The sequence below is a fragment of the Podarcis muralis genome, chromosome 6 (genome assembly GCF_964188315.1).
Source record: "Podarcis muralis chromosome 6, rPodMur119.hap1.1, whole genome shotgun sequence".
Classification (NCBI taxonomy): domain Eukaryota; kingdom Metazoa; phylum Chordata; class Lepidosauria; order Squamata; family Lacertidae; genus Podarcis; species Podarcis muralis.
The window spans coordinates 98,684,975-98,708,500 of NC_135660.1; the positions used below are offsets into that span (position 1 = coordinate 98,684,975).

Consider the following 23,526-nt stretch of genomic DNA (forward strand, 5'->3'; position numbering starts at 1 on the left):
TTATCCAAACATTAACACTTCTCTATCTTATAGACTGGATTTTCAGTTGCAAGGGCAATTCCTGTCTTATTCAGGAAAGCCATAATATAGCACACGGCTCGGCCACTGTAGCCCATAATTATCGCTTTCTAGTCTTAAATTTTATATAATCTGTTTTCTGCATATGATGATTTGCAATTACCACAGTTGGTACAGATCAATCCAGCTGCAGTTAGACAATTCCAAGCAACAGCTCTCAGGTTGAATAAATAATATGCAAATGACAATAATTTCCCTTTCTATCTAATCACAAATACTACACATTATTTCAAATGAATATTTATTGAACTTTAATGTAAATATAATTACTTTGCCACAAACGATTTAATTCTGTTGCAGAACAATCTTATATTGAAAATAATGTAGCTAGAGACTTTCTATATTTCTATATTTCAAGTTTGTGTTTAGTTTTTAGAGTATCACCCTTGCAGCAGTATTTCTGTTCTTGATTATGTATTTGTGATTCTGAGGTTGATTGGATATTTGTAGTACAATATGCTCATTTTTATGGAGGTTTGCATTTGACTATGTTACAAGGCTTTTGAATTAGAAAAAAAATCAGTACAGTGGTACCTCGGGTTAAGAACTTAATTCGTTCTTGAGGTCTGTTCTTAACCTGAAACTGTTCTTAACCTGAAGCACCACTTTAGCTAATGGGGCCTCCCGCCTCTGCCGTGTCGCCACCGCATGATTTCTGTTCTCATCCTGAAGTAAAGTTCTTAACCTGAGGTACTATTTCTGGGTTAGCAGAGTCTGTAACCTGAAGCATATGTAACCTGAAGCGTATATAACCCGAGGTACCACTGTACCAAAGAAGGTTGTAAAAAATTCTACACAAGGGTAATAAAATTTCAGTGCCAAAAAAAAACTGAATTCTGCAGTCTGTACAAAACATGCAGTTTTGTTTGTTTTGAATAATCGTGCATTTATGCTACATTGGGACAAGGAACTGTGTTTGCAAGTAAAGCTTACCCCATGACCATTTGCAATATCCTCTAATACCATCTGGCAATTTCAGTAGGCATTTGCTGCCATAGGTGCTAGAAATTTACTTCTTAAGTAGGTGAAAACTGAGATTTCAAACTGTTGCCTGTTTTTCATAGGAAGCACTAGTCACGATTCGGCTTGTTGATGTTCTTTGTGAAATGACATCAAACTCTGGACATCTGGAATGTCTGCAGGCTTGCCCTGATTTGCTTGAGGTGACTGTCAGTAAGTAAGAAGAACACACATTTTTAAAAATGTAATAATCTAAGGAGTAATGCTTTGTATTCTACTTGAAAGTAGGTTTTATAAGGAACACTTGACAGTTGTGACCAATAACTTAAAAATAGGAAGCAGAAAATTGATAGCATGTCTTCCAATATCTATATTTGGATGGAAAAGGTATTCAAAGGTTTGCTAAAGGATTACCTAACCATCAGGTAAAACGTATAAGCTTTGGTGCGATATATGTTTATTCCAAGATATTGTGTATCTTGTATTAAAAAATCACATATATGAACCAATGTTCACACACTACTTTCTGCATGCCTCTGTTCTTCACATTGTACAGAATGTGTGAAACAGAATTGAAACTTGAATGCTCCTGTGAAGTAATTTGGTAGTAAATGTTATAATACCTTGGTGTTGTGGCAGCAACTGGAGCTGGAGAGGAGCACAGCCAGAACTTTTCAGCAGTGTTCACTAGAGTTGGTTCACATTAAATTGTAGTTTGTTTTTAACTCTGATTCTATGTGACATGTGAACTAGACTTATGAATTAAAGGACTCTGTTTGATTTCTTATCTATTGTACCAGAGGACTAAACAATAATTTCTAAAGCTGCACACTGAGCAATATTTGCTACTTTTGGTGCAAAAGAGTTTACCAGTTAGCTTAGAGATCAATAAGTACTTTTATGAATTTTCACCCAAATAGCCCAGCTGACTAATTAAACACAGGATAGCATAGAACATTGAAACCATATGTTAATGTTGAGGGTTCCCAAACATTCTTAGCCAGCAAGTTTTAAAGTATTTATGCAGCATATTTAAATATGCTGCAAAATACATTCAACTTGATGCTTGAAATGTTGGCTAACTTCAGGAAACTGCAGTAATATGACTCATTATGCTAGCCTTAATTGAACCAGTGCATTTAGAACATGAGTTAGAATGTCACATACAGGAACCTGATCTTGAACAGGAATATTTTGTCTAATGTATTTTCTGTTTTTACTTTTTGGAATGATTCCCAGGATACTCTCAGAGACCTCAAATACACACACACCACCCCTCTGACCTCCCCATGCCACCTTTCCCCTTCCTGGGTCGTGTCCAGATTCTCCTTCCGCTCTCTGTCCTTGCAAAGAGGACCATCTGGTTCCCCTCCTGGGGAGACTTCTGGGACAACCTATTCCAGATTTTAGTAGTGTTTCTTTCAATAGCAGTAAGATGTAGATTGATTTCCTTTTGTAATGATATGTTAATAACTATGCAGTAAAACAAAACTTAAGTATCATGGGCATTATAAAGATAATGTTTTAAAAAATAAGACAGAATTATTTTCTCTGTTTAGAAACTTTGCAGCTTACACATCTTGCTGGGAAGCAGAGCACAAACATCTTCACAGTGACTCATTCTGGGCAAGAACAAAGCTGTCATCCAGCTGTGGGGTTTAAGTCACATCTAATTCGTTTGATTGGAAATTTATGTTACAAGAATAAGGCTAACCAAGACAAGGTAAGAAAAGCTAAAGACTGTAAGCAATTCATTGTGCAGTTCATAGTACAAAAAGACATTTATATCTTAGAAATTTTGCAAAAAAAGGTCTCAAGTAAGTAATAAATATGGTATGCTGCAAGGGTGCTTTAAGTCAGTTGTAATATTTAAAATCACTTCCATTAATTCCTGGTGTTTCATGTAGGACTGCATGTATATGCTAAAAATACCAAATTTCTACTTATTATAGGGAGGGTAATAGCTCTGATTGTGCCCCCCTGCTGACTTTTGAGATTTCATGAGGTAGTGTCTGCAAACTTTCAAGCATAGCTTCAGAGCTGTAGGAGCTACAGTGGTGCCTCGCAAGACGAAATTAATTCGTTCCGCAAGTTTTTTCTTCTTGAGAGTTTTTCGTCTTGCGAAGCACGGTTTCCCATAGGAATGCATTGAAAATCAATTAATGCGTTCCTAGGGAAACTGACTTCAGACCAGGTCCGGGGACAGTCCGTCCCCCGACCTCTTCTGAAGGCTGGGGGAGGGGGACGAAGGGCTTTTCTTCGCACCCCCAGCATTTTAAAAAACCCCGGGACAGCGGAGGACTTCTCCGCTGTCCCGGGGCGATTTAAAAGCCCCCGGGAAGGCAGGCAGGGGGGACAAAGACTTTCGCCCCCCGTCCGCCTTCAGAAGAGGTCCTGGACCTCTTCTGAAGGCGGGCGGGGGGCGAAAGTCTTTGCTCCCCCCGCCTGCCTTCAAAAGCCCTCCGGGACAGTGGAGAAACGCGCCGCCCGGGGCGATTTTAAACCCGCTGTCCCGGGTTTTTTTAAATGCTGCCGGGCGTCAGCGCTGCCGCCCGGCAGCATTTTAAAATCGCCCCGGACAGCGGAGAAGTCCCCCGCTGTCCCGGGGTTTTTAAAAAACCTCTCCGCCCCCCCGCCAGGCTTCGGAGCAGCCTTCCGAAGCCTAGCGGTGGGAGGAGGTCCGAGGACAGTGGGGAAGAGGCGCTGCGCTTCCCCGCTGTCCCGGAGATTTCCCTATGGGCTTTCGTCTTGCGAAGGAAGCCCATAGGGAAATTCGTTTTGCGAAGCGCCTCTGTGACGGAAAACCCTTTCGTCTAGCGGGTTTTCCGTCTTGCGAGGCGTTCGTCTTGCGGGGCACCACTGTAATACTTTTGAAAACAAACATTGAAACTAATTTCAAGAAACTAATTCTGCACTAAATATAAGCCACCATTTATTTTTTATTCTCCAAGGCAAATTGGGATGGAGATGATTCATCACATATCTTTTAAAATAGATTGGATCTGTCAGCAAACTCAGCCTCCATTGGGAACAGGGGTAGCATTTAGTGACTCAAATTCCCCATAGTTCAAAGGTGGGTTTATAAGCCACTGGCTAGTTGATGCCTGAGAAATCTTCAGAGTGTCCTATCTCAGTTCATTAAGCGAAGAGGTGCACAGACCTTTTGCCCACACACACAGTCCCTTTCATCTTCCCTTTGTGACTTGCAGCAATTAAACAAGGAAGGATCTTATTAACATATTTCCTTGTTTCATCTGAATTGGGATACTGATTAGCAGATTTGGAACAAGCCAAGGTGTTACACCACCATTTTTAGAAAGTGTTTAATTGTCCCAAACTGGTAGCCAAAGTTTCCTGCTTTAGATAAAATGGGAAACTATAAACTGTATATTTATTTCTTGCTTTAATTGCCTCTTACATGAATAATGGAGTGAAGGGGCTGTTTGTGCAAGAAAAATGATTGTGCATATCCTGGCTTAATAGGCTGAAATATTATCTGACCTGTGGCAGTGTAATTTTCAATTTCACTATATAGAAAAATTATTGCCATTGTGTAGGTGTTACAGCATTTAATACATTTGTAAACCAATGAAAATAACTCACTGAGCTGAAATAAGTGCTTTTTACAGTGGTTTTTCACTTCTTGTTGACAACTTGTATGAGGTTGTTTTTGGTGAGGTTTGCTTCTTCATAGCTTCCCTTGGGGAAGAATAGTTATGTTTGAAATACTTGGAATTTTGTTTGGCAATAAAAAACAGGTTTTTTTTCTTACTGTGAATTTCAGTCCCCATTCCTGATAGGGATGACTCCCCCTACTGGAGACAGGGAATCTTCAGCTTGCGCTGTCCTCTCTAGAGGGGAGGTGTCATCCCATCTCTCCAGGCGGAGTAGCAGAGCAGAATAACACCTCAGCCCTCAAGCAGCTGCCCATACGCCAGCCCCACTGCTGGAGCACAGGACACTCAGACACAAAACATGTTAGACAGCAATGCAAAAGTTAATGTTCCAGAACTCCTCCCCATATCAATCTACAAATCAACCACAGCAGCCAGTAAAGTCAAAAAATTATGCAATGCATAGAATCAGAGGAAGATAGAGGAGGGTGGAATGTCACCCCCCCCCATTACGATATATGTAGGTCTGCCTCTGAAGACAGTTAATTCAATGGCCAGGTTGCTCCCCGGGGCAAGCCAATGGCACTGGGTACCAATTAGTTTCCGGACCCAATTCAAAGTGCTGGTTTTGACCTATAAAGCCTTAAACGGCTCAGGACCACAATACCTTAAGGGGCATGAGGTTCATACCTCTGTATAAATCTACTTGGACCCTAAGATCATCCTCTGAGGCTCTTCTTCGTGTGCCTCCTCTACAGGAATTTTTTTGAACTAAGGAAGGCCTCAGAATCAGAGGGGGTTTCCCCCTTACTCATGCTCACCTGCTCTGGCAAAGAACCTGGAGAATCACCAAAGGCAGCTTGCCTGGCATCTCCAAATGCATAGATCTCCTCTGTGCCAACATCGCAAGGAGAAAGGCTGCCCTGCAGAGGCACAGTCATCCAGTGCACAGATGCAGAGAGAAGGTGGGGAAAGCAATGCGACTGAGCACACTGCAGCAGCTGCTCAAACTCCCAGTTGGCACTGGGACCCAAAGGGGCAGTGATAATGCAGCCAGTCAAAACTGCTAGACCAACAGGTGCAGCGATCATGTCTCTAGGAGCTGCTGGGGCCATCCCAGAAACGCTGAGTTGCTGAAACAAAATGGCGTTCCTGCTTTTTTTTAAGAAAGAGGCAGGAAACGCAAGCTCCTGGCCCTGTGTCGCCTCTGTGGACTCCTCCTGTGCCTGTTGGCAATCCAGTCAGAATCCAGCTGCTCCCTACAGTCTCCCCAGAGAACAGGGTGGGGGAGGAAAACGAAGAGAATGAAGTAGAAATGAATAAGCTGGGGGAGGCAGCCAACAGGAAAACAGAGTGAAAAAACTCACTCAGAAAGATGATATAGCAAACAGGACGAAGGAGAGGACTAGACAAAGGGGAAATCCACACAAAACAAGCACTCAGGCAAGTGTTTCTCTCCACACATAGAGAGAGACACAAAGACCCAGCCATCCCTTGAGCAGGCAGGGTCATTGGGAGAGAAGGGGTTGACTCCTCCCCTCTGGAGAGGACCTTGCAAACTGAAGACCCTGCCTGTCTCCAGTAGGGGGAATCCTCCTCTATCAGGAATAAAAGCATCCCCATCCATCTGATGAACATTCTCTGCACCTGGCAGTTTCTGCCTTACATATATGCTTACTTTATTCTAAGGGCTTGCAAGAAATGGCATGCAGTCAGTGGCTAAGTGGCTGTGCCAGTATATCCCCCTGCCTTGATCTAACATGGGAGTTGCCCATGTGATGTGCACAAGCCACATTTTCTGTGTTTTTACCCATTGCTGCTGCTATGTGTGGTGGAGTCTCCTTCTTTGGAGGTCTTTAAGCAGAGGCTTGACAACCATATGTCAGGAGTGCTCTGATGGTGTTTCCTGCTTGGCAGGGGGTTGGACTCGATGGCCCTTGTGGTCTCTTCCAACTCTATGATTCTATGATTCTATGATTCTATGTGGGAGCAAATCACAAGGAAGCAGTTTTGTGGCAGCATATATAGCAATGGTAATGTGTAAATTGGCCCAAAGCTGTGTGTGTTTTAAAAAGTCTGAATATAGACTGGATGTAAGAAAAAAACTTGGATTTTTAACCAACTAATACTTGCTTAAAAGATTCGTTTGTAATTGTGAGACTAGAGAATTGGTGAGTTTTAATAAGGACAGATCTTTCGACAACTTTTAATATGTTTGAAGGGGAATCTTGCTGAATTAACAGTGATACTTTGTAGGTGAAGAGGGGATTCCTGTACAATGTCTCCATTCTTATTCAGGAAGATGCAGGGGGTTGTGATGGACACATGGTCAATTGTAAAACAAGCTGTCTAGCTAGATTTCAGTTCTCTTGCCTCATTTAATTTCTGGATGTATAAGTATTGAGGGAACTAAAGGCTGAACAAATGTTGATTTAAATTGAAACTTTTAGAGAGTGGAGTCTCAAAGACGTGGAGAAAATGGACATAATTATACTGATAATGTTGTTATAGGATCTTTTAATTTGCCAGTGGGATTTGTATTTGCCTGGAGTAATTGTTCTCAAAACCAACCTATGGGGGGGGGGAGAGGTGAAACTATGAAATCCTCTTGGATTACCTCATACAGTACTAACAATTGTTAAGTGAAAGGTTGAACTGTCAAACACACCCTGTAAACAATCTCTGTAATCACCACCACCATTATCATCATCATCATCATCATCATCATCACAGTAAAATCCACTTCAGCCCTCATTCTGTAAGGGTGACTTATGTGTGTAAGCATACAGATACAAATGTTTATCACTGGTCCCTTTGCATAGGCTCACCTGGGTCCCTCTGAACAGGTCAGGTGTGCCTTTTTGGAAATACCCATTCCCATCCATGTCCGCTAGTAGCACACAACTGTAGCAGGATCAGGAATGATTTTCTTTTTTGTTTGTATTGCCTAATTAAGGAATCAGTGAAACCTGTCACTGAAGGAACTGCTTCCCCACATGGGGTCTGCTTGCTAATGCTTTGCATGCACAGAATGATATGTTGTGGAGCAACAGGGTCTTCCTCAATGTTCAGAAATGTGTCGAATGATCTTCACCTTGATTTAGATGTCTCATGGCTGGGTGGTGGTGGAGGACCATGATAGGGACAGCATTGTACATGTAAGAAGTATTTCAGGCAAGGGTTTTTTCTTCAACTGGAACTCACTAGAACTCAGTTCCTGCACCTATCAGGTGGGTGCCATTGCCATTCTCAGAGAATGAGGGAGGCATTCATGTTGAGTTCCTCTTTTTCTAGAAAAATAGCACTGATTTCAGGCATATTTCCAGCAAAGATGTGTGCAAGAGGTCACTTGGGCCATAGGGAAGGTGAGGATTGCAGTCCCAGATAAACTGTTTGGTGGTTTTTCTTTTGGTCCATTTTTGATTGGCATCCACAAACTGGGTTTAATCAGTAGAGGAGGAGGATGCTGAACATAGTCTGCAAACACTGTATCCCTCTTGGCACCAGGGCTAGGTAGATCTGGATGTACATCTCTTGTTTCAGATGTTGTGGAGAATGCAGCACACTGCAGTCATGGCAGGGTCTTCCTCTCCTGTTTCTGAACAGGTGACAAGATTTCCATTCCCCCTACCCACCCCCAATCCCTGCAACCACCATCCATAAAGAGCCTTCTGCATCTTTTAAGGGGGAAATGCTGTGCCTCTGATCTCACAAGGATCTCAAGCGTAATGGTTTCCAATGGAATGAGCCCACACATTCTACTGTTAATCATCACATGTTAAGAAAGAAGTGTGTGTATGAATCCATAGGGCCCACGTCGTAGGGCAGTATTTTTCTTTTTCTAGACCAACAGTTTGGTGGATGTAGCAGAAAGGAAACCCAATTAAAAAGTGAAATGGTTTTTAAGAAGTGAAATATTTTTAAAGGTTTGCATTAAATCAGTTTCTAGATTAGTTAGGGCAAGTAATTGGTAGAAATGTACTGTATTTCTTTCTCTGATTTTGAAAAATCAGTGCTGTTTCACACACTGCCGGGTTTTATTGTTTTGGTTTTTGCTAGGCTGCCAGATTTCTAGAGAAAGCAAACACACCATGAAACCTGGGTAGCTTTAACTTTGACATTAAAAAGTGGCATATAATCTAGTGATAGTTTGCTTCATGTGTTGCCCTGTTCAGAAACGCTTGAGGCTCCAGTCATCTCTATACTGTAATGCAACAACATTGCATACCTTGGTTATTGTATATTCTTTGTTGTAAATATATAGATTTCATAGATGCATAAATCACAAAAGTAAGTTACAGGTTTATACAAACATATTAAACATATTAAAGCCTGACTAATATGTATATGCTACTTAAGTAAGATCCATTCATCTTGGAGGACCAAGAAGCTATTTCCCTTCATATAGTTCAGGTCTCTCTTTTTTTGGTCCTCCTTTATAAAAACGACGAAAATGTAAAAGCAATGCAAAAATTACTAAAGTTGCAGTCCATCAGTTTTTTTATGAAAGGTTACCATCCAGCTGTCAAATAAGAGATATTTTCAGCAATGACACTGCAGTTAGTGTGTGTGTATGTGTGTGTGTGTGTGTGGATCACTTGTGGAAACTGTAATAAAGTCCAATCATAATTGCAATAGGATGTAGGGTGTGTCATTCTGGGAAGTTGCCACTACTTGGGTGGTTGTGGTGCTGAGATCTCTGCTTCAGTCTGCAAGTGAATCTTGGGAATTGCAACCTCAGCATGAGATCAGCAGAGAGAGAGAAAAAAATCTTCTATTACATACACTCCTTACAAAGACCACTTCAACTTTTCTTATCTCAACACTATTTTAAACAAATTAAGTAAGGTGTCTGTACTGTTGATTGCATAAGTTGACCTGATTCTTATCTAAGGCACTTAAGTACTGTATGTGCTAAACAGTAAAATTAAAACTAAAGGGCTGTTGACCCTTCAAAGTTAGACATTCTTTTCTCAAATATTTTATATAGAATTATATTGTTCTGCTTTATAAGTAATGATTTTTCTACACTGAAAATCTTTTTGACTCCGTAGAAGAATTATCATATATAACAGAGAGTTCTTAGAAACTATGCTACTCAAGTTTAGGTTCAGCATAATTCTGCTTTCATGGCTATATTTAAAGAACACTTTAAAGACCCTTCCCCTCTGAAGGGAGGTGGGACCAATTCGGATGGTCTGCCCCTGCCACTTAATGGATCCAAATGGTTTCCAGAGAGTGGTAGGGGATGCTTTATCCCATGTTGATGGCCTTTCAGCTGATTCCCTGGTGGCCCGCTGGAATGCGGAGTTAACCAGGGCTATTGACTGTTTGGCTTCAAAGCGCCCTCTCCGATTGCATGGGACCCACCAGCCCCATGGTTTTCCAAGGATCTGAGGGCAATGAAACAATCGCTGAGACGGCTAGAGCGCCGGTGGTGGATAACTCATTCTGAAGCTGACCGGACACGGGTTAGAGCTCAATGTCAAGCCTACCAAGTGGCAGTAGCGACGGCAAAAAAGACTTTCTTCACCGCCTCTATTGCATCTGCAGAAAACAGCAGCAGGAGACTTTTTCAGGTGGTTCGCAATTTAGTGGAACCACCTACTACTACATCCTGCAGTGATTTTGAAATTTTTTTTTGCAGATAAAGTCGCTCAGATTCGGGAAGAGGTAGATTCCACCATGGGAGCAGGACCGGGGCGGGATAGTGCTAGAGTCCTGTCTAGTCAAGTTACGTGGGATCAGTTCCAATCTGTTACCTCTGAGGATGTGGACAGGCTGCTTGGACGAGTGAAACCAACCACCTGTCTCCTTGATCCTTGCCCATCCTGGCTTATAAAAGCTAGCTGGGTGATGGGCTTCGCAGGGTGGTGAATGCTTTTCTCTGTGAGGGAGCCTTCCCAGACCCACTGAAAGAGGCGGTTATCAAACCGCTTCTTAAAAAACCATATTTAGATGTGGCCCAGTCTCAAATCTTCCATTCTTGGGCAAGGTGATTGAGTGGGTGGTTGCCGAACAACTCCAGGCACACCTGGAAGAAGCGGACCATTTGGATCCCTTCCAATCGGGATTCAGGCCTCATCATGGGACTGAAACTGCCTTGGTTGCACTGGTCAATGATCTCCGGCGGGCTAGGGACAAAGGTGAGAGCTGTTTCCTAGTTCTGCTGGATCTCTCAGCGGCCTTTGACACCATCGGCCAAAACATCCTTCTGGACCGTCTAGAGGGGCTGGGAGCTGGGGGCACTGTTATACCATGGTTCTGCTCCATCCTCCTGGGCCATGTTCAGAAAGTGGTGGTGGGGGATGAGTGTTCAGACCCCTGGGTTCTCACTTGTGGGGTGCCTCAGGGTTCTGTCCTCTCCCCCATGCTTTTCAACATCTACATGCATCCGCTGGGAGAGATCATCAGGGGGTTTGGTTCATCAGTATGCGGATGATACCCAGCTCTACCTCTCTTTCAAATCAGAACCAGTGAAGGCGGTGAAGGTCCTGTGTGAGTGTCTGGAGGCGGTTGGAAGATGGATGGCGGCTAACAGATTGAGGTTGAATCCTGACAAGACAGAAGTACTGTTTTGGGGGGACAGGAGGTGGGCGGGTATGGAGGACTCCCTGGTCCTGAATGGGGTAACTGTGCCCCTGAAGGACCAGGTGCGCAGCCTGGGAGTCATTCTGGACTCACAGCTGTCCATGGAGGCACAGGTCAGTTCTGTGTCCAGGGCAGCTGTTTATCAGCTTACCCGTGGACTGTCTCACGAGAGTGGTGCATTCTCTGGTTATCTCTCACTTGGACTACTGCAATGCACTCTATGTGGGGCTACCTTTGAAGGTGACCCGGAAGCTACAACTAATCCAGAATGTGGCAGCTAGACTGTTGTCTAGGAGTGGCTGCCGAGACCATATAACACCAGTCTTGAAAGACCACATTGGCTCCCAGTACGTTTCCAAGCACAATTCAAAGTGTTGGTGCTCACCTTTAAAGCCCTAAACAGCCTTGGTCCAGTATATCTGAAGGAGTGTCTCCACCCCCATCATTCTGCCCGGACACTGAGGTCCCGTGCTGAGGGCCTTCTGGCGGTTCACTCGCTGCAAGAAGCCAAGTTACAGGGAACCAGGCAGAGGGCCTTCTCAGTAGTGGCACCTGCCCTGTGGAACGCCCTCCCACCAGATGTCAAAGAGAATAACAACTACCAGACTTTCAGAAGACTTCTGAAGGCAGCCCTGTTTAGGGAAGCTTTTAATGTTTAATAGACTACTGTATTTTAATATTCTGTTGGAAGCCGCCCAGAGTGGCTGGGGCGGGGTGTAAATAAATTATTATTATTATTATTATTATTATTATTATTATTATTATTCATGGAATGGTAGGTTCTTACATTCTCATTACAAAACATTTGAAGCTGTGTAAAGAGCAAGTTCTTTTTTCAAATACGAAAATTAAATATGAAATGTTGTAAACAAAATAATACAAAACTGTAAGGTGCATATAGTTCAAGAGCACATCTTTTTTTCTTTGTTTGTGAATGCAGCCTGAGAAGTCACTTCTCCAGTCTCTTATTGACAACATTACAGATGATAATGCTGACTCCCCCCCCCAAAAAAAAATGAAATGTATTTTTAATGCATGAATGTATGTATCTCATTGTATTATTTTTCATAGTATAAGAAATAAGTGTTATTCCACACAGTGAAATATCATTCAGGTAGGTCTCGCTGTAACCAACAGCTGCTTTCCCCAGCTAACAGGACAGTATCTTATCCCTGCTGAACCTCAGTCCTTTAGTGGCTTAGATAACTGGAAGGCCAACGCGTGCTTTGTGTCAGGGTTTGCTACCTTGTAAGCTGTGCTGCACCCCTGATTTCCAGTGTTCATGTTCAGTTACTGTGCTGCAGTAATAATGCTCATCACATTCATCTCAGATGGGGTTGGTAGTGTTTATGCAGTCAGTAAGCTGAAGCTAGTTTTCTAAATCCACACGAGTAAATTATGTTTTAAAAAATGCTTTTTCAAAGAATGAATGAGCGCAATGTGAGAGCAAGATTAGATATGATGTTAATTAGGTAAATGCAGTTAACACACACATTTTCATATGCAATAGTAGCAACCAAAAGGAAGACTAAGTAACCATATAAGCATCCTTGAACTCCTTGATGAAAGGACAAGCAAGGTAAAAAGAAGAAGAGAGTAGAGGGAAAGATGGGCAGTAGATTGAGATTAAGGAATGGGGGAAGTTAGTAATAAGAAAAAGAAGGGTGTCCTCAATATACTCAATGAGTGTGAACTCATTTTCTAGCTTTGTTTTGAGTGTATTGAGCTCTGTTTAACTTAATGACATGCGAATATTTTACATAAATACAGTCAGCTTAAATTTCAGTGGGATATCTGTTGTAAGACATTAATACAATTGTGTCACTAGACAGCCACTTTTATTGAATGACACTTTAAATATATATAGACTTCGCAGGGAAAAGGTCAAAATTCTCGTTACATTTGCAGGAGGGAAAAAGTTTCCCCCTCATATGTATATATTTAAATGTTTCATAGTGTCAGTAGAGCAACGCAATTTTTAAGTATGGTAGAGGCAATGATCATAGTTTTGCTTTCAATGGGTGGGCATGGGGCTTCCTGCTGTGGCTGGGAAAGAATCTCTGCTACTTACGCCATCCATCTCGTATGGGACGTATATGTCACATCAGAGCCTTTGCCATTCCAGCATATGTATGTCCTGGGAAAAAGAGCCACAAGTATTTCAGCAGTTTTGCAGGATGTGGTAGCTTCCAATAATAGACTTGTTTGCCACAAGCCACAGTGCCATATATTATAAGCCAACATGCCTGTACCCTAAGCTCTGAGATCTTTAAACAGCAGGGAATAAATGCCCCATCTCTCTTTGGGTTAGACATGATTTGCACCTTGCCTTTGTGTGGGGACAATATCCCACATATAAAGCTAATGACAGCAGGTTGCCCATCTCTAAAGTCTAACAGGCTAACTGGAAGCTGCTGTGGCTCATTGGACGTCCAGGCTGGTTCACTTGGCATGAAAAACTGGAACTGAAGTTAGAGCAGGGACTTCTGTCTTTGCAAAGTCCCTCCACCCCAAGCCCTCAGTTACAAGATACAGCACAACACCTTTTTGTGGGGCCCTGCTTGTCCATGTGACAGGCTTCAAGAGGGAAGCCACAGTTTATAGTTGTCTTTGTAAACCCAGGGCAGAAATCCTACAATTTTTGTCTCTTAAAGACACTTTTGTTTGTACACAGTTGCCCATGCCTCCTTTCCTCTCCCTCTAGTTTGGCACGATGCATGACTGACCAAGGCCTGAGTCAAGCAGGGAAGTCCAAGGCTGAGAGAGAGGTGCCTGCAGAAGGTCACCCAGTGAAGGCACGGATGAAGTGAAATTTAATGGAGGATTCTGGACTGGGAACTAATTCTCTAAACCACTGTAATATGTAGTCTGATTGGAAATGGGAATGGGGCGGGGAATAGTAGCTATGAGTGATATGTATATTGTGGAAGGCATTTAATGACAGCCCTGCCCTGCCCCAGCGTGTGGTGGGGAGGTATTGTTTTGGTTCATGATTAAGTAATAACAAGGGACGCGGGTGGCGCTGTGGTTTACACCACTGTTTCGAGCCCAAGCAACCAGCAAGCCGCTTGGGCTTGCTGATCAGAAGGTCAGCAGTATGAATCTGCATGACGGGGTGAGCTCCCATTGCTCGGTCCCAGCTCCTGCCAACCTAGCAGTTTGAAAGCACGCCAGTGCAAGTAGATAAGTAGGCACCATTCCACGGGAAGGTAAACAGCGTTTCCGTGCGTTGCTCTAGTTCGCCACATCACCCGGAAAAACTGTCTGCGGAAGCGGACAAACGTTGGCCAGTAAAGCAAGATGAGCACCGCAATCCCAGAGTCGTTTGCGTCTGGACTTAACTGTCAGGGGTCCCTTTACCTTTACCTTAAGTAATAATAATAATAATAATAATAATAATAATAATAATAATAATAAAGCCATTCCACAGTAGTGAGGGTTGGGAATGGCCTTTGTTTTTTATATTAAAACTGACAGCACTGCAGATCACATGCTGAATCCTTAGACCTGTTATATGTAATGAAACGAACCCTTGTAGTGTTCACTTATCATTGTTGCCCAGCTCTCCATTAGAAATTGACTTACTTCTGATGTATACTTTCTGGAATGAAAACTGTCAGAATTGGTAATTACTGTGTCAAAGAGAGCTTTGCACCTAGAGTTGGCATGCCTAGGCATATCCAAATGTTTTAAAAGTATATTGCTATACTTTTGTTGGAGGAGACTAGTTTAAATAGTGTATTGTGATGTTTTGGAGAGTTGTGTCAGGGAAGAGTTAGAAGTTTCCAGTTTCTCAGAGGGAGAAAGCATTCCCCAAGGGGGGGAGGAGAGCAGTGAATCTAACAGAAGAGAGCAAGAGGAACAAGAGGGAGGGACCGGCTGTTCCCAGGAGAGGCCAGGGCTAAGTTCTAGCTCAGATTCGGAGGAGGAGAGATACAAGCCAGCTCTAGCCAGGAGGGTAGGAAAAAGAGCGGGAAAGCGAAAGGAACAATGGCGCCTTCACCATTTTGAGAGTGGCTGGTCACGGAGAAGCAGAGCTCAGAAGTTATCTGAAAGAAGGGACTCTGAGGAAGAATAGTTAAAGAGAAGGATCGTTTAAAAGTTTGTTAATACGCAATAAAAAGTTATAAAAGAACAAGAAGCATTTGTGTGGTGATCTGAAGAGGACAACGACCAGTCCTGACAAGTTGCAAGTTTGGTTTTAGTTGTGCATGCATTGAGATTGTTTAATCTGAAATTGAGTGATTATTTAATTTCTGAACCGCTTAATATATAAAAAAAATCTCTTAAGCACTGTATCGAGATAAATAAATTAAATAGGCTACAATAAAAGAACTGTTGGAATTAACATATTTTCTAGAGTGTGTATGGCAGGGGTTTGCAACAAATATGATACTTATTCCAATTCAAATTTGGCCATTTCAAAAGCAGCTTGAGTTGGCTTAGAACGCTTGAGAGGCCTCCACATCAGAACCCCTTCAGAAGCGAAGAATTTAACACATGTTGTGGTAAATTTGCTATCAACGCAAGGATTTTGGCTGGGCAAACAGAACAACCCTTCCCCCCCCCCCTTCTCCTATGGAAGTCCTTGCATGGGATTCCTCTAACAGAACTCATTAACTGAATCTGGCCTAAAGAGTATAGATGCAACACCTTGCCAAACCTGCTTCACATCATTAGTTTTAAATATTGGATTGTGGCCAATTGTTAGGCATTGTGTCTGAATACATACATCATAGTTAACCATGGTTCTCGCTGCATAAATGTATACAAAACCTATCCATTTAGGGATGGGTTATGTTTGTGTATTTTTACCCACCAAGGAGAAATATTTTATAAAATATTTTTTATTTTCTTACAGGTTTATGATCTAGATGGCATCCCATTGATCCTGGATAACTGCAGCATTGATGACAATAATCCTTGTATCCTTTCAATAAATTTCTAAATTAATAAATAATTACTCCTTTTCTGACGTAATTTGAGCTGGAGGTGGGGTTGTAGATGTGAATGCTTTGGGGATAACGTGTGTTGTCCTTGTGCCTCAAAGTATCTTAAAACTCCAGTCTAGAGAAAACATTACTTCAGTTGTAAAGACTTCAGAGAGACATAGCACAATCCTAGCCCACTTGTGGGTCGGTGGTCAGTAAGAAGCAACAGCCAGTTCTTCCACTGATAGTTCAATGTAGCATCAAAACAGGGTGTTGCAGAGCACTGGTAGCTTGGGATCCAAAATCCCATAGAAGGTCCGCTCCTTGGGTCATTCAGCCATTCCCAGAGCTACAAACAAACAAAGAGCAAGGAAACTTCCCTTCAATCCTGGCTGTTGTGAGCTGGCAGGGTTTGGAATGTAGTGGTGTCCCTGCCACTCCAATCCAGTGAGACCTTGGCGTAGAATTATTCTGCCCAAAGGGCAATCCTATACATAACAACTCAAAAGAAAGTCCCATTGAATCCAGTGGAACCTTTGTGGGAGTGTATATAGAATAAGCATTGGCCTATTTTAACTTCCTCTGGATTCTATCCCAGGTTGTCAGAGTTGACCGCTGACTCTAGTGTTCTGGTATACTCATTTGTTAACCTTTTACCACCAGTACTAAACCTACATTATAATTTCTACTGCCTATTTTAGGAAAAATTATAGCTTGCATCAGAAAAGGGTTATTGTCATATTTATTTTAATTTTTAACACGAAAAGAATAATTACACTTTTATTAAAAGGCCATCGGTTTTCATTTTGCATAGCATATTTTAAATCTTTTTCTGTGTGTTTTTTGACTGTCTATGTTGTACTGTATTATGAGATCAGAATACTATGCAAACAAGTTTGAGGGGGTAAAACACAAAACACTGAGGCTGTTTTTTTTTTGGCTGGGGTAGCAAATTGACAGAGAGGTTTAAATCTTTTAACTAAATACAAAAATGGCCTCTTTTGAAGTGGAGAAACTACATTATTTTTAGTCTTAAAACAAATGGGCCTGGTTGAACATTATCTCGTGTTCTCTAACTTTCTGAATATCCCAGAATCATTGTTGTCACTTTAGATTACGGATTGTAATGGAATCTAACCAAATTTGGTCATTGTAGCTAGTCTTGAAGCTTTTGCTTCAACTGACATCTGACCAGTCAGCTGAAATGAACAGGTAGATGAGTTAGTAAGCAGCTCATCAGTTTTACATACCTTATTAAATCTGACCAGTGGAAAAAATATTTTCAACTCGTATATCTGGTATTATCTGATGAAAGAACAATAGATATTTCTGTTGTTAGGACTGGTGGAGAAATTCCAGTGGAACCACCACTAAGAAAGATGGCTGTTGGTTATTAAACTTTGTTAAAGGAGGTTGTTTTTGAAAGTGAGTATGCAGTAAATAATCTGCCTTGTAAATATTGTGTGTAATATTTAATTATTATGACTAGCCAGTAAAGCCCTCAGCCTAGCATCCATTGTATTCTTCAAAATGATATCACAAAAATTTAGGATTAATCCCAGAATAAAAGGGAAGGGAAAATTAACAGTAAGAGACAATCATGGGCATGAAAGAAATGGAGGAAATAAGCAAAATCATCCTGAGAAATCTCATGAGTCTTATTGACTTCCTTCAGAATTCTTTGGTTCTTCATCTGAATGCTGCACTTGAAATTTATCCCAAATGTTGCTTAAAGTGAAATCCGGGGACTACTCAGAAGTGAGTTTTTTTCAAAATTCTTACGCAGTTCCTTGAAAAATCTTCACATTTTTACATATGAGAGTTCCCAAAATTTGTTTTGGGTTTAGCTCTGGACAGAATTCTTGTGGCCACTTTAGAGAGGTTTAACTGCTCTTCAGATGCTACAAGGATGGAGGTATTGGTTTGTGGTATTGGTTACATAGTGTGGTACTACCAGTATGGCTTGTGAATAAATTCTAATGATGGAGTAAAAGGAGAAGCACCATCTTTGTATGAATTAGAATATTATTTCTTATCTCTGCCTTTCTCACACATGCATATACATATACGTATATGTATGCACCCACACACTTTTGTTAATATTTAACATTTCAAACTGATTCATAGTCCTACATCATTGTGAATTCTGTTATTGCAATATACGCCGTAGATACCGAATATTTTTTCTATGGGTAGCTTCTTTCAGATGCCCAACAGGCCTCAGCCAGAAGTCCGTGTTTAGTGCAGGCAGCAACCATTTTGCATGCATTCAGTTGGAGGGGGCAGGGTGGAACGGGCTTATGCCTTACTATTGATGTTTGCAATAACCTGGAACGCAGCCCCTTGCAAACGGGGGGTTGCCTGTACCGTCAGTCCCATGCTATGGAGCCCTCTTCTGCAGAGATATGGCAGGCATTTCTTGACTTCCAGATGTCTCTTGAATCCTTTTTTTCCTTCTGACAGGCCTATGCAGTTGTTTAAAACCTTTTGACTAGCCTGTCATTTTATTTCTATTTTTCATGGTTTTTATATTTTATTATACACATATTGTTGTACACCACCTTGATTTTTTGTTGTTGAGAGGGTAGTGTATATAAATGCATTTATAAATAAGTAATAACAGATCTCCCAGCTTTCTACATATGGCAGCAATTGAGGCTAGTGGCTAAACTATCCAACTTTCTGACCAAAGGCACTGAGCTGAATTCAGTTTGGATACTATGAGGGCCACAAATTATATGAATTTGCCTCAGAGTGCAAAGGAAGCTTTCACTTGAGTTAGAAAGTGAGCCCTACTTTCCTCCAGTGCAGTGTTTATTCCACCAGTTCATCCCAGTCTGTCTGTTAAATGTTGGTAAAACTTTAAATGCAATGCATTTTTTAAATATTTCATTTATGTTGCAACCAGCTTATGTTGCAACCAAATGGATTACCTCTTCTAAAAAGAAAACTCCTCCAGCATTAGAAGGGAGAAACAGGGGCCATTTACTGTAGAGTAGTCCCATAGGAGTCCCTGGAACTACTTTAGAGCAGATAATTACAGGAGTGTAGTCTGAGTGATCTTGTATTCAGTTCTTGTGTTAGGTAGTGAGAAAAGGTTCTGATGATAATATGCCATTTAACATTTGATGAAAATAAGTGGCTCTTTGACTCCAAAGACCTTTATAGTGAAGCTTCTGTGTTATGTTAACATCAGCTTGGCAAGTCCTCTTGCGACCAAAATGTCAGTAATATTTGGAGAGGAAAAAGCAGGGCTGCCTTTCTGGGTGATCATTCAACTGGCTACTTAGGAGACAAAATTGGCATCGTTTGTGAAAGGAAAACCTGTGGTTTCTCTTATGCTCTCCTATTGCAATGGCGGTGGTTGATCCACACATACAGACCTTTTAGTTTGGATAAAATACTGAAAATATAAATGCGAGCTAATTTTTACATATACCCATTTGAAGAACATTTTCTGTCATTATATTCAGTCTGACAGTCATCTCAGAGGTAGATTCAAAATACTTTTGACCTCATGGCAACGGTTAGTATAATTGTGGTTTATGAAACCTCAGGTTAAATCTAGGAGAAATCAAGTTGCTATGGTCTATAACAATGGCAGTTTGTTTTGTGTCATGCCAGGAAAGACTTTCTTGGGGAAACCGATGAGCATTTCGTATTTAAAAGTGTAGCTTGAGACGGGCCTCATGCTGTGAAAACAACCCATGCTGCTGAGGAGAGCAGAAAACAGGGATGTGATTACGTTCTGAAGGAGTGAACTAGAGTAGCCACCACAAAACAGACAACTAATAGAATACAGTAGCTTTAAAATGGTGATCAAATATGAATTACAAGTACTTTTATTTGGCAGCAGCTATGTTTTCATAGATTTGTACCCATTGGGGGAGGGAAAATATTCATTTGTTTATATTGTTTCTTACAAGTTATAATGCAAATAACATAAATAATACATTTGATGTAATATGGTGCATCTGTAAGACACAATCTGGCTCTTTGCTGAGGAAGGCAAAATAAATGGGGATAGTTTTAGCTTTCACATTGGGATTTTAAGCCAAGCATGCACAGTTTTCAACTCTCGAAACCAAACAGAGTACACACCAGCCCCACCAGGGGCTTATGAAACCTTTTCCGTTTGCTGCCTATCTGGGATTGCAAAAGCTAAGCCCCTGGCAAGCCACAATTCACTTCTATGGGCTGCATTTGGGTTGTGGGTTGGAAACCTAGTAGGCTTGTTCATAACTTAGTTGAGAACCATTCTAGTATTAATTTTTCGAATATTTGAGTACCATTGTGGTCCCCCCCGAAAGTATTTTGCTGCCCCCCAGTCCCCCAATAAAAAAATTAATTAAAAATGCTTTTAATGACTGCTTCGATAGATGTCTAACTGAGATACTGTGAAGCCAAAAGCTTTTTGTGCTCCCCCAAATGTTTCCATTCTTTTTAAGAAGTTGTTGTTGTTTTAATTTTTAACAATGTGTAAAAAAAAGAGAAGCTAATGGTATGCAGCCCCCAGAGAGAGAGCTAAGGCCATTGGCCCAGAAATGGTTGGTCACATATATTTTAAGGAATGTTTTAGCTGGTTAATCTTTTTTTTAACTGCTTGATTCATCAAATATAACTAATTTTATGTAAATGTATGAAATAGCATGCTAATAATTACACATTAACAATGTTATTTGAAATTAACTGTGCTTTCACCCAATCTATCTGTAATTAAACAATATCATTTCATTTGTTTTAATAATTAAGGTCAACAAATGCCAGAGGGTCCAATTGATTTACTACTTGCTAATGTTTATTTCTCCCTCCAAAACATATATAGATTCACTTCATTCTCTCATTCCATTCAGATATAAACAAACTCTCATTTTAGGTAAAAGTATTAGCACTTTGTCTACCTTTCCCTGGCCCTGATTATGTTTGACATTTCTTTCTTTTTAAAAATATAGTTTTATTAATTTCCAATACAGTGGTACCTCGGGCTGCGAACAGGATCCGTTCCAGAGCCCCGTTCGCATCCCGATTGAAATGCAAGATGTGATGGCGCGTCTGCGTGTGTGCAGGTAACGTTTTGGCGCTTCTGCGCATGTGCATGATGTCATTTTGAGAGTTTGCACATGCGCGAGCAGCAAAACCCGGAAGTAACGCACTCCATTACTTCTGGGTTGCCGCGGAGCGCAACTCGAACGCGCTCAACCCGAAGCGCATTTAACTCAAGGTATGACTGTATATGCGCCTGCCAACCTAGCAGTTCGAAAGCACCCCTGGGTGCAAGTAGATAAATAGGGACCGCTTACCAGCGGGAAGGTAAACGGCGTTTCCGTGTGAGGCTCTGGCTCGCCAGAGCAGCGATGTCACGCTGGCCACGTGACCCGGAAGTGTCTCCGGACAGCGCTGGCCCCCGGCCTCTTGAGTGAGATGGGCGCACAACCCTAGAGTCTGTCAAGACTGGCCCGTACGGGCAGGGGTACCTTTACCTTTATGACTGTATATGACAATTACAAAAAACCAAGAAAAAATACAAAAACAAAATTCCAACTCTCCCACCTCCAGGACTGACCAATCTAGTTAATTTTGCCAAAGTCCAATCTGTGATTTGGGTAGCTGCCATTCTTCAGGGTTATCAGTATAGTATTTTATAAATGGATGCCATATTTCAACAAGATCATCTACAATGCATGTAATTTCTTTCTTAATTTTTTTCTGATATAGCAGTAGACCATATATTCTATATATTTCAACAAGAGATACACAGATGTTCCAATTCTGTGTCACTAGTAGGCATGCTGCAGAGAAATAGTTCTGTAACACAAAGGTCAGATGGGTGGAGAGGGAATTGATTTGTGTGAATCCCTAACACTGTGGTTCTCAAAAGGTGCACCACCACCACGCTGGTGCAACAGGAGAGGATGTGGCAGGAAGATTCAAGGATAATCAAAGAAACATTAAAGCATTTCAGTGCAGTATAGTATAGTATAGTATAGTATAGTATAGTATAATCAAAATGTCTTTTATTTATTTGCAGAATGTGGGTAGATATATTTTCACAATGAGAGCAAGAGCATGTGCTATTCTTCTTCTGTTCTCCATGACCTATTGTTGTGAACAGGAATTGTTCTCAGGTAGCTTCCTAGATGTCCCATGATCATATTCTAAGGCAGCTGTGTTCTGTGTTTTGTTTTCCAGTGTATATCTTATCAATTAAAAATTCATTGTGGCACGAGCAGATTTTTATTCTGAAAGTGTGGCCCAAAGGAAAAAGTTTGGAAGCCACGGTCCTAACAGGTCATGGCTGGCTGGAACAGGGAGCGAGGAATCGCCAGCCACATTTAGCTGTGGTCCCACTAGAACCAAAATATTGTTTGTTAACAATTTTTGCCCAACTGGCATGTTTATGTAGGTGGTAGAGAGTGTTAATGACAGATAAATAAATTAAAGTGACATTTCACAACTCTGCATATTTCTGGATAAAGCAACTGAGTGCAAAATGCATTGTTGCATGTTGTATCACATTCAGTTATTCTGATTCCATGGATTTTCATGACAGTGTTTAAACACTGACAATTAATTGCATATGTTCCCATCTGGAGATAGATATATAATAACTCTTAAAACTGAGTATCTTAGGCATGGAATGTTTTTGGCTTTACATTGTCCAAGAGTGTGATTTTTTCTTCTTCTCCTTTTTTAAACCCAAAGGATTTTTAGTTGCATATAAATTATAGGTTTCTATTAAAAAGTCACTTAAAAATATGGGCAGCCTCTGTAGCAAGAATGTATGTGCCACATACAAGCTAGCATTACACATTTGAATTTGGTGCCTGCTTTTATTTTACAAAAAGTTTTATTTTCTAAAAGTAGACATTTATACATTTGACAGACTTTCAAAGAAAGCCTAATAGGTGCCTTACTTATGAGCTTTAAAATACTTAATTGTCCTAAGGTGTAATAATGAAACTCCTTCCATTTTTTTTTAAAAATAATCATCACAAGTCACTGCTTTGAGCTGACATTCTGCTTTTCAAGCACATGATATAAGAGCGCCTGCCTTAGGAGATTGTGCTTCTTAGGCACTGCCTTAGGTGAAGATTAAAAGCCTTAAAAACACTAAGGTGCTCCAAAGCACTTTTAAATGTAATGTGTCCCGCATCTCCAGTTGTACCAACTTTCAGGTTGCATTTGTGTCCCCTCCTTTACCTGTTTATATTCAATACACTTGTGGCAGCTCTACATAACTTATGATTTTGCCAAATGCTGTCGTTGCACCCACCTTGTAGTTCGGTGACTCTGTGATTCGAGGCAAAATGGGAATTTTTTTTGCTGTGGAATGAAAAAAGGAGAGAAAGAAC

At 41.2% G+C, this 23,526-nt stretch overlaps 1 protein-coding gene across 2 annotated transcripts in view; it reads left to right on the forward strand.

The window, feature by feature from the left end:
- ATXN10 (ataxin 10) overlaps positions 1-23,526 on the forward strand; it is a 64,074-nt gene that overhangs the window by 35,754 nt on the left and 4,794 nt on the right. For both annotated transcript variants that reach the window (XM_028728636.2, XM_077930797.1), the window contains 3 exons: positions 1,143-1,251; positions 2,598-2,761; positions 16,105-16,168. In XM_028728636.2, the coding sequence (XP_028584469.2) occupies positions 1,143-1,251; positions 2,598-2,761; positions 16,105-16,168 (337 nt within the window). The remainder of the gene's footprint in view (positions 1-1,142; positions 1,252-2,597; positions 2,762-16,104; positions 16,169-23,526) is intronic.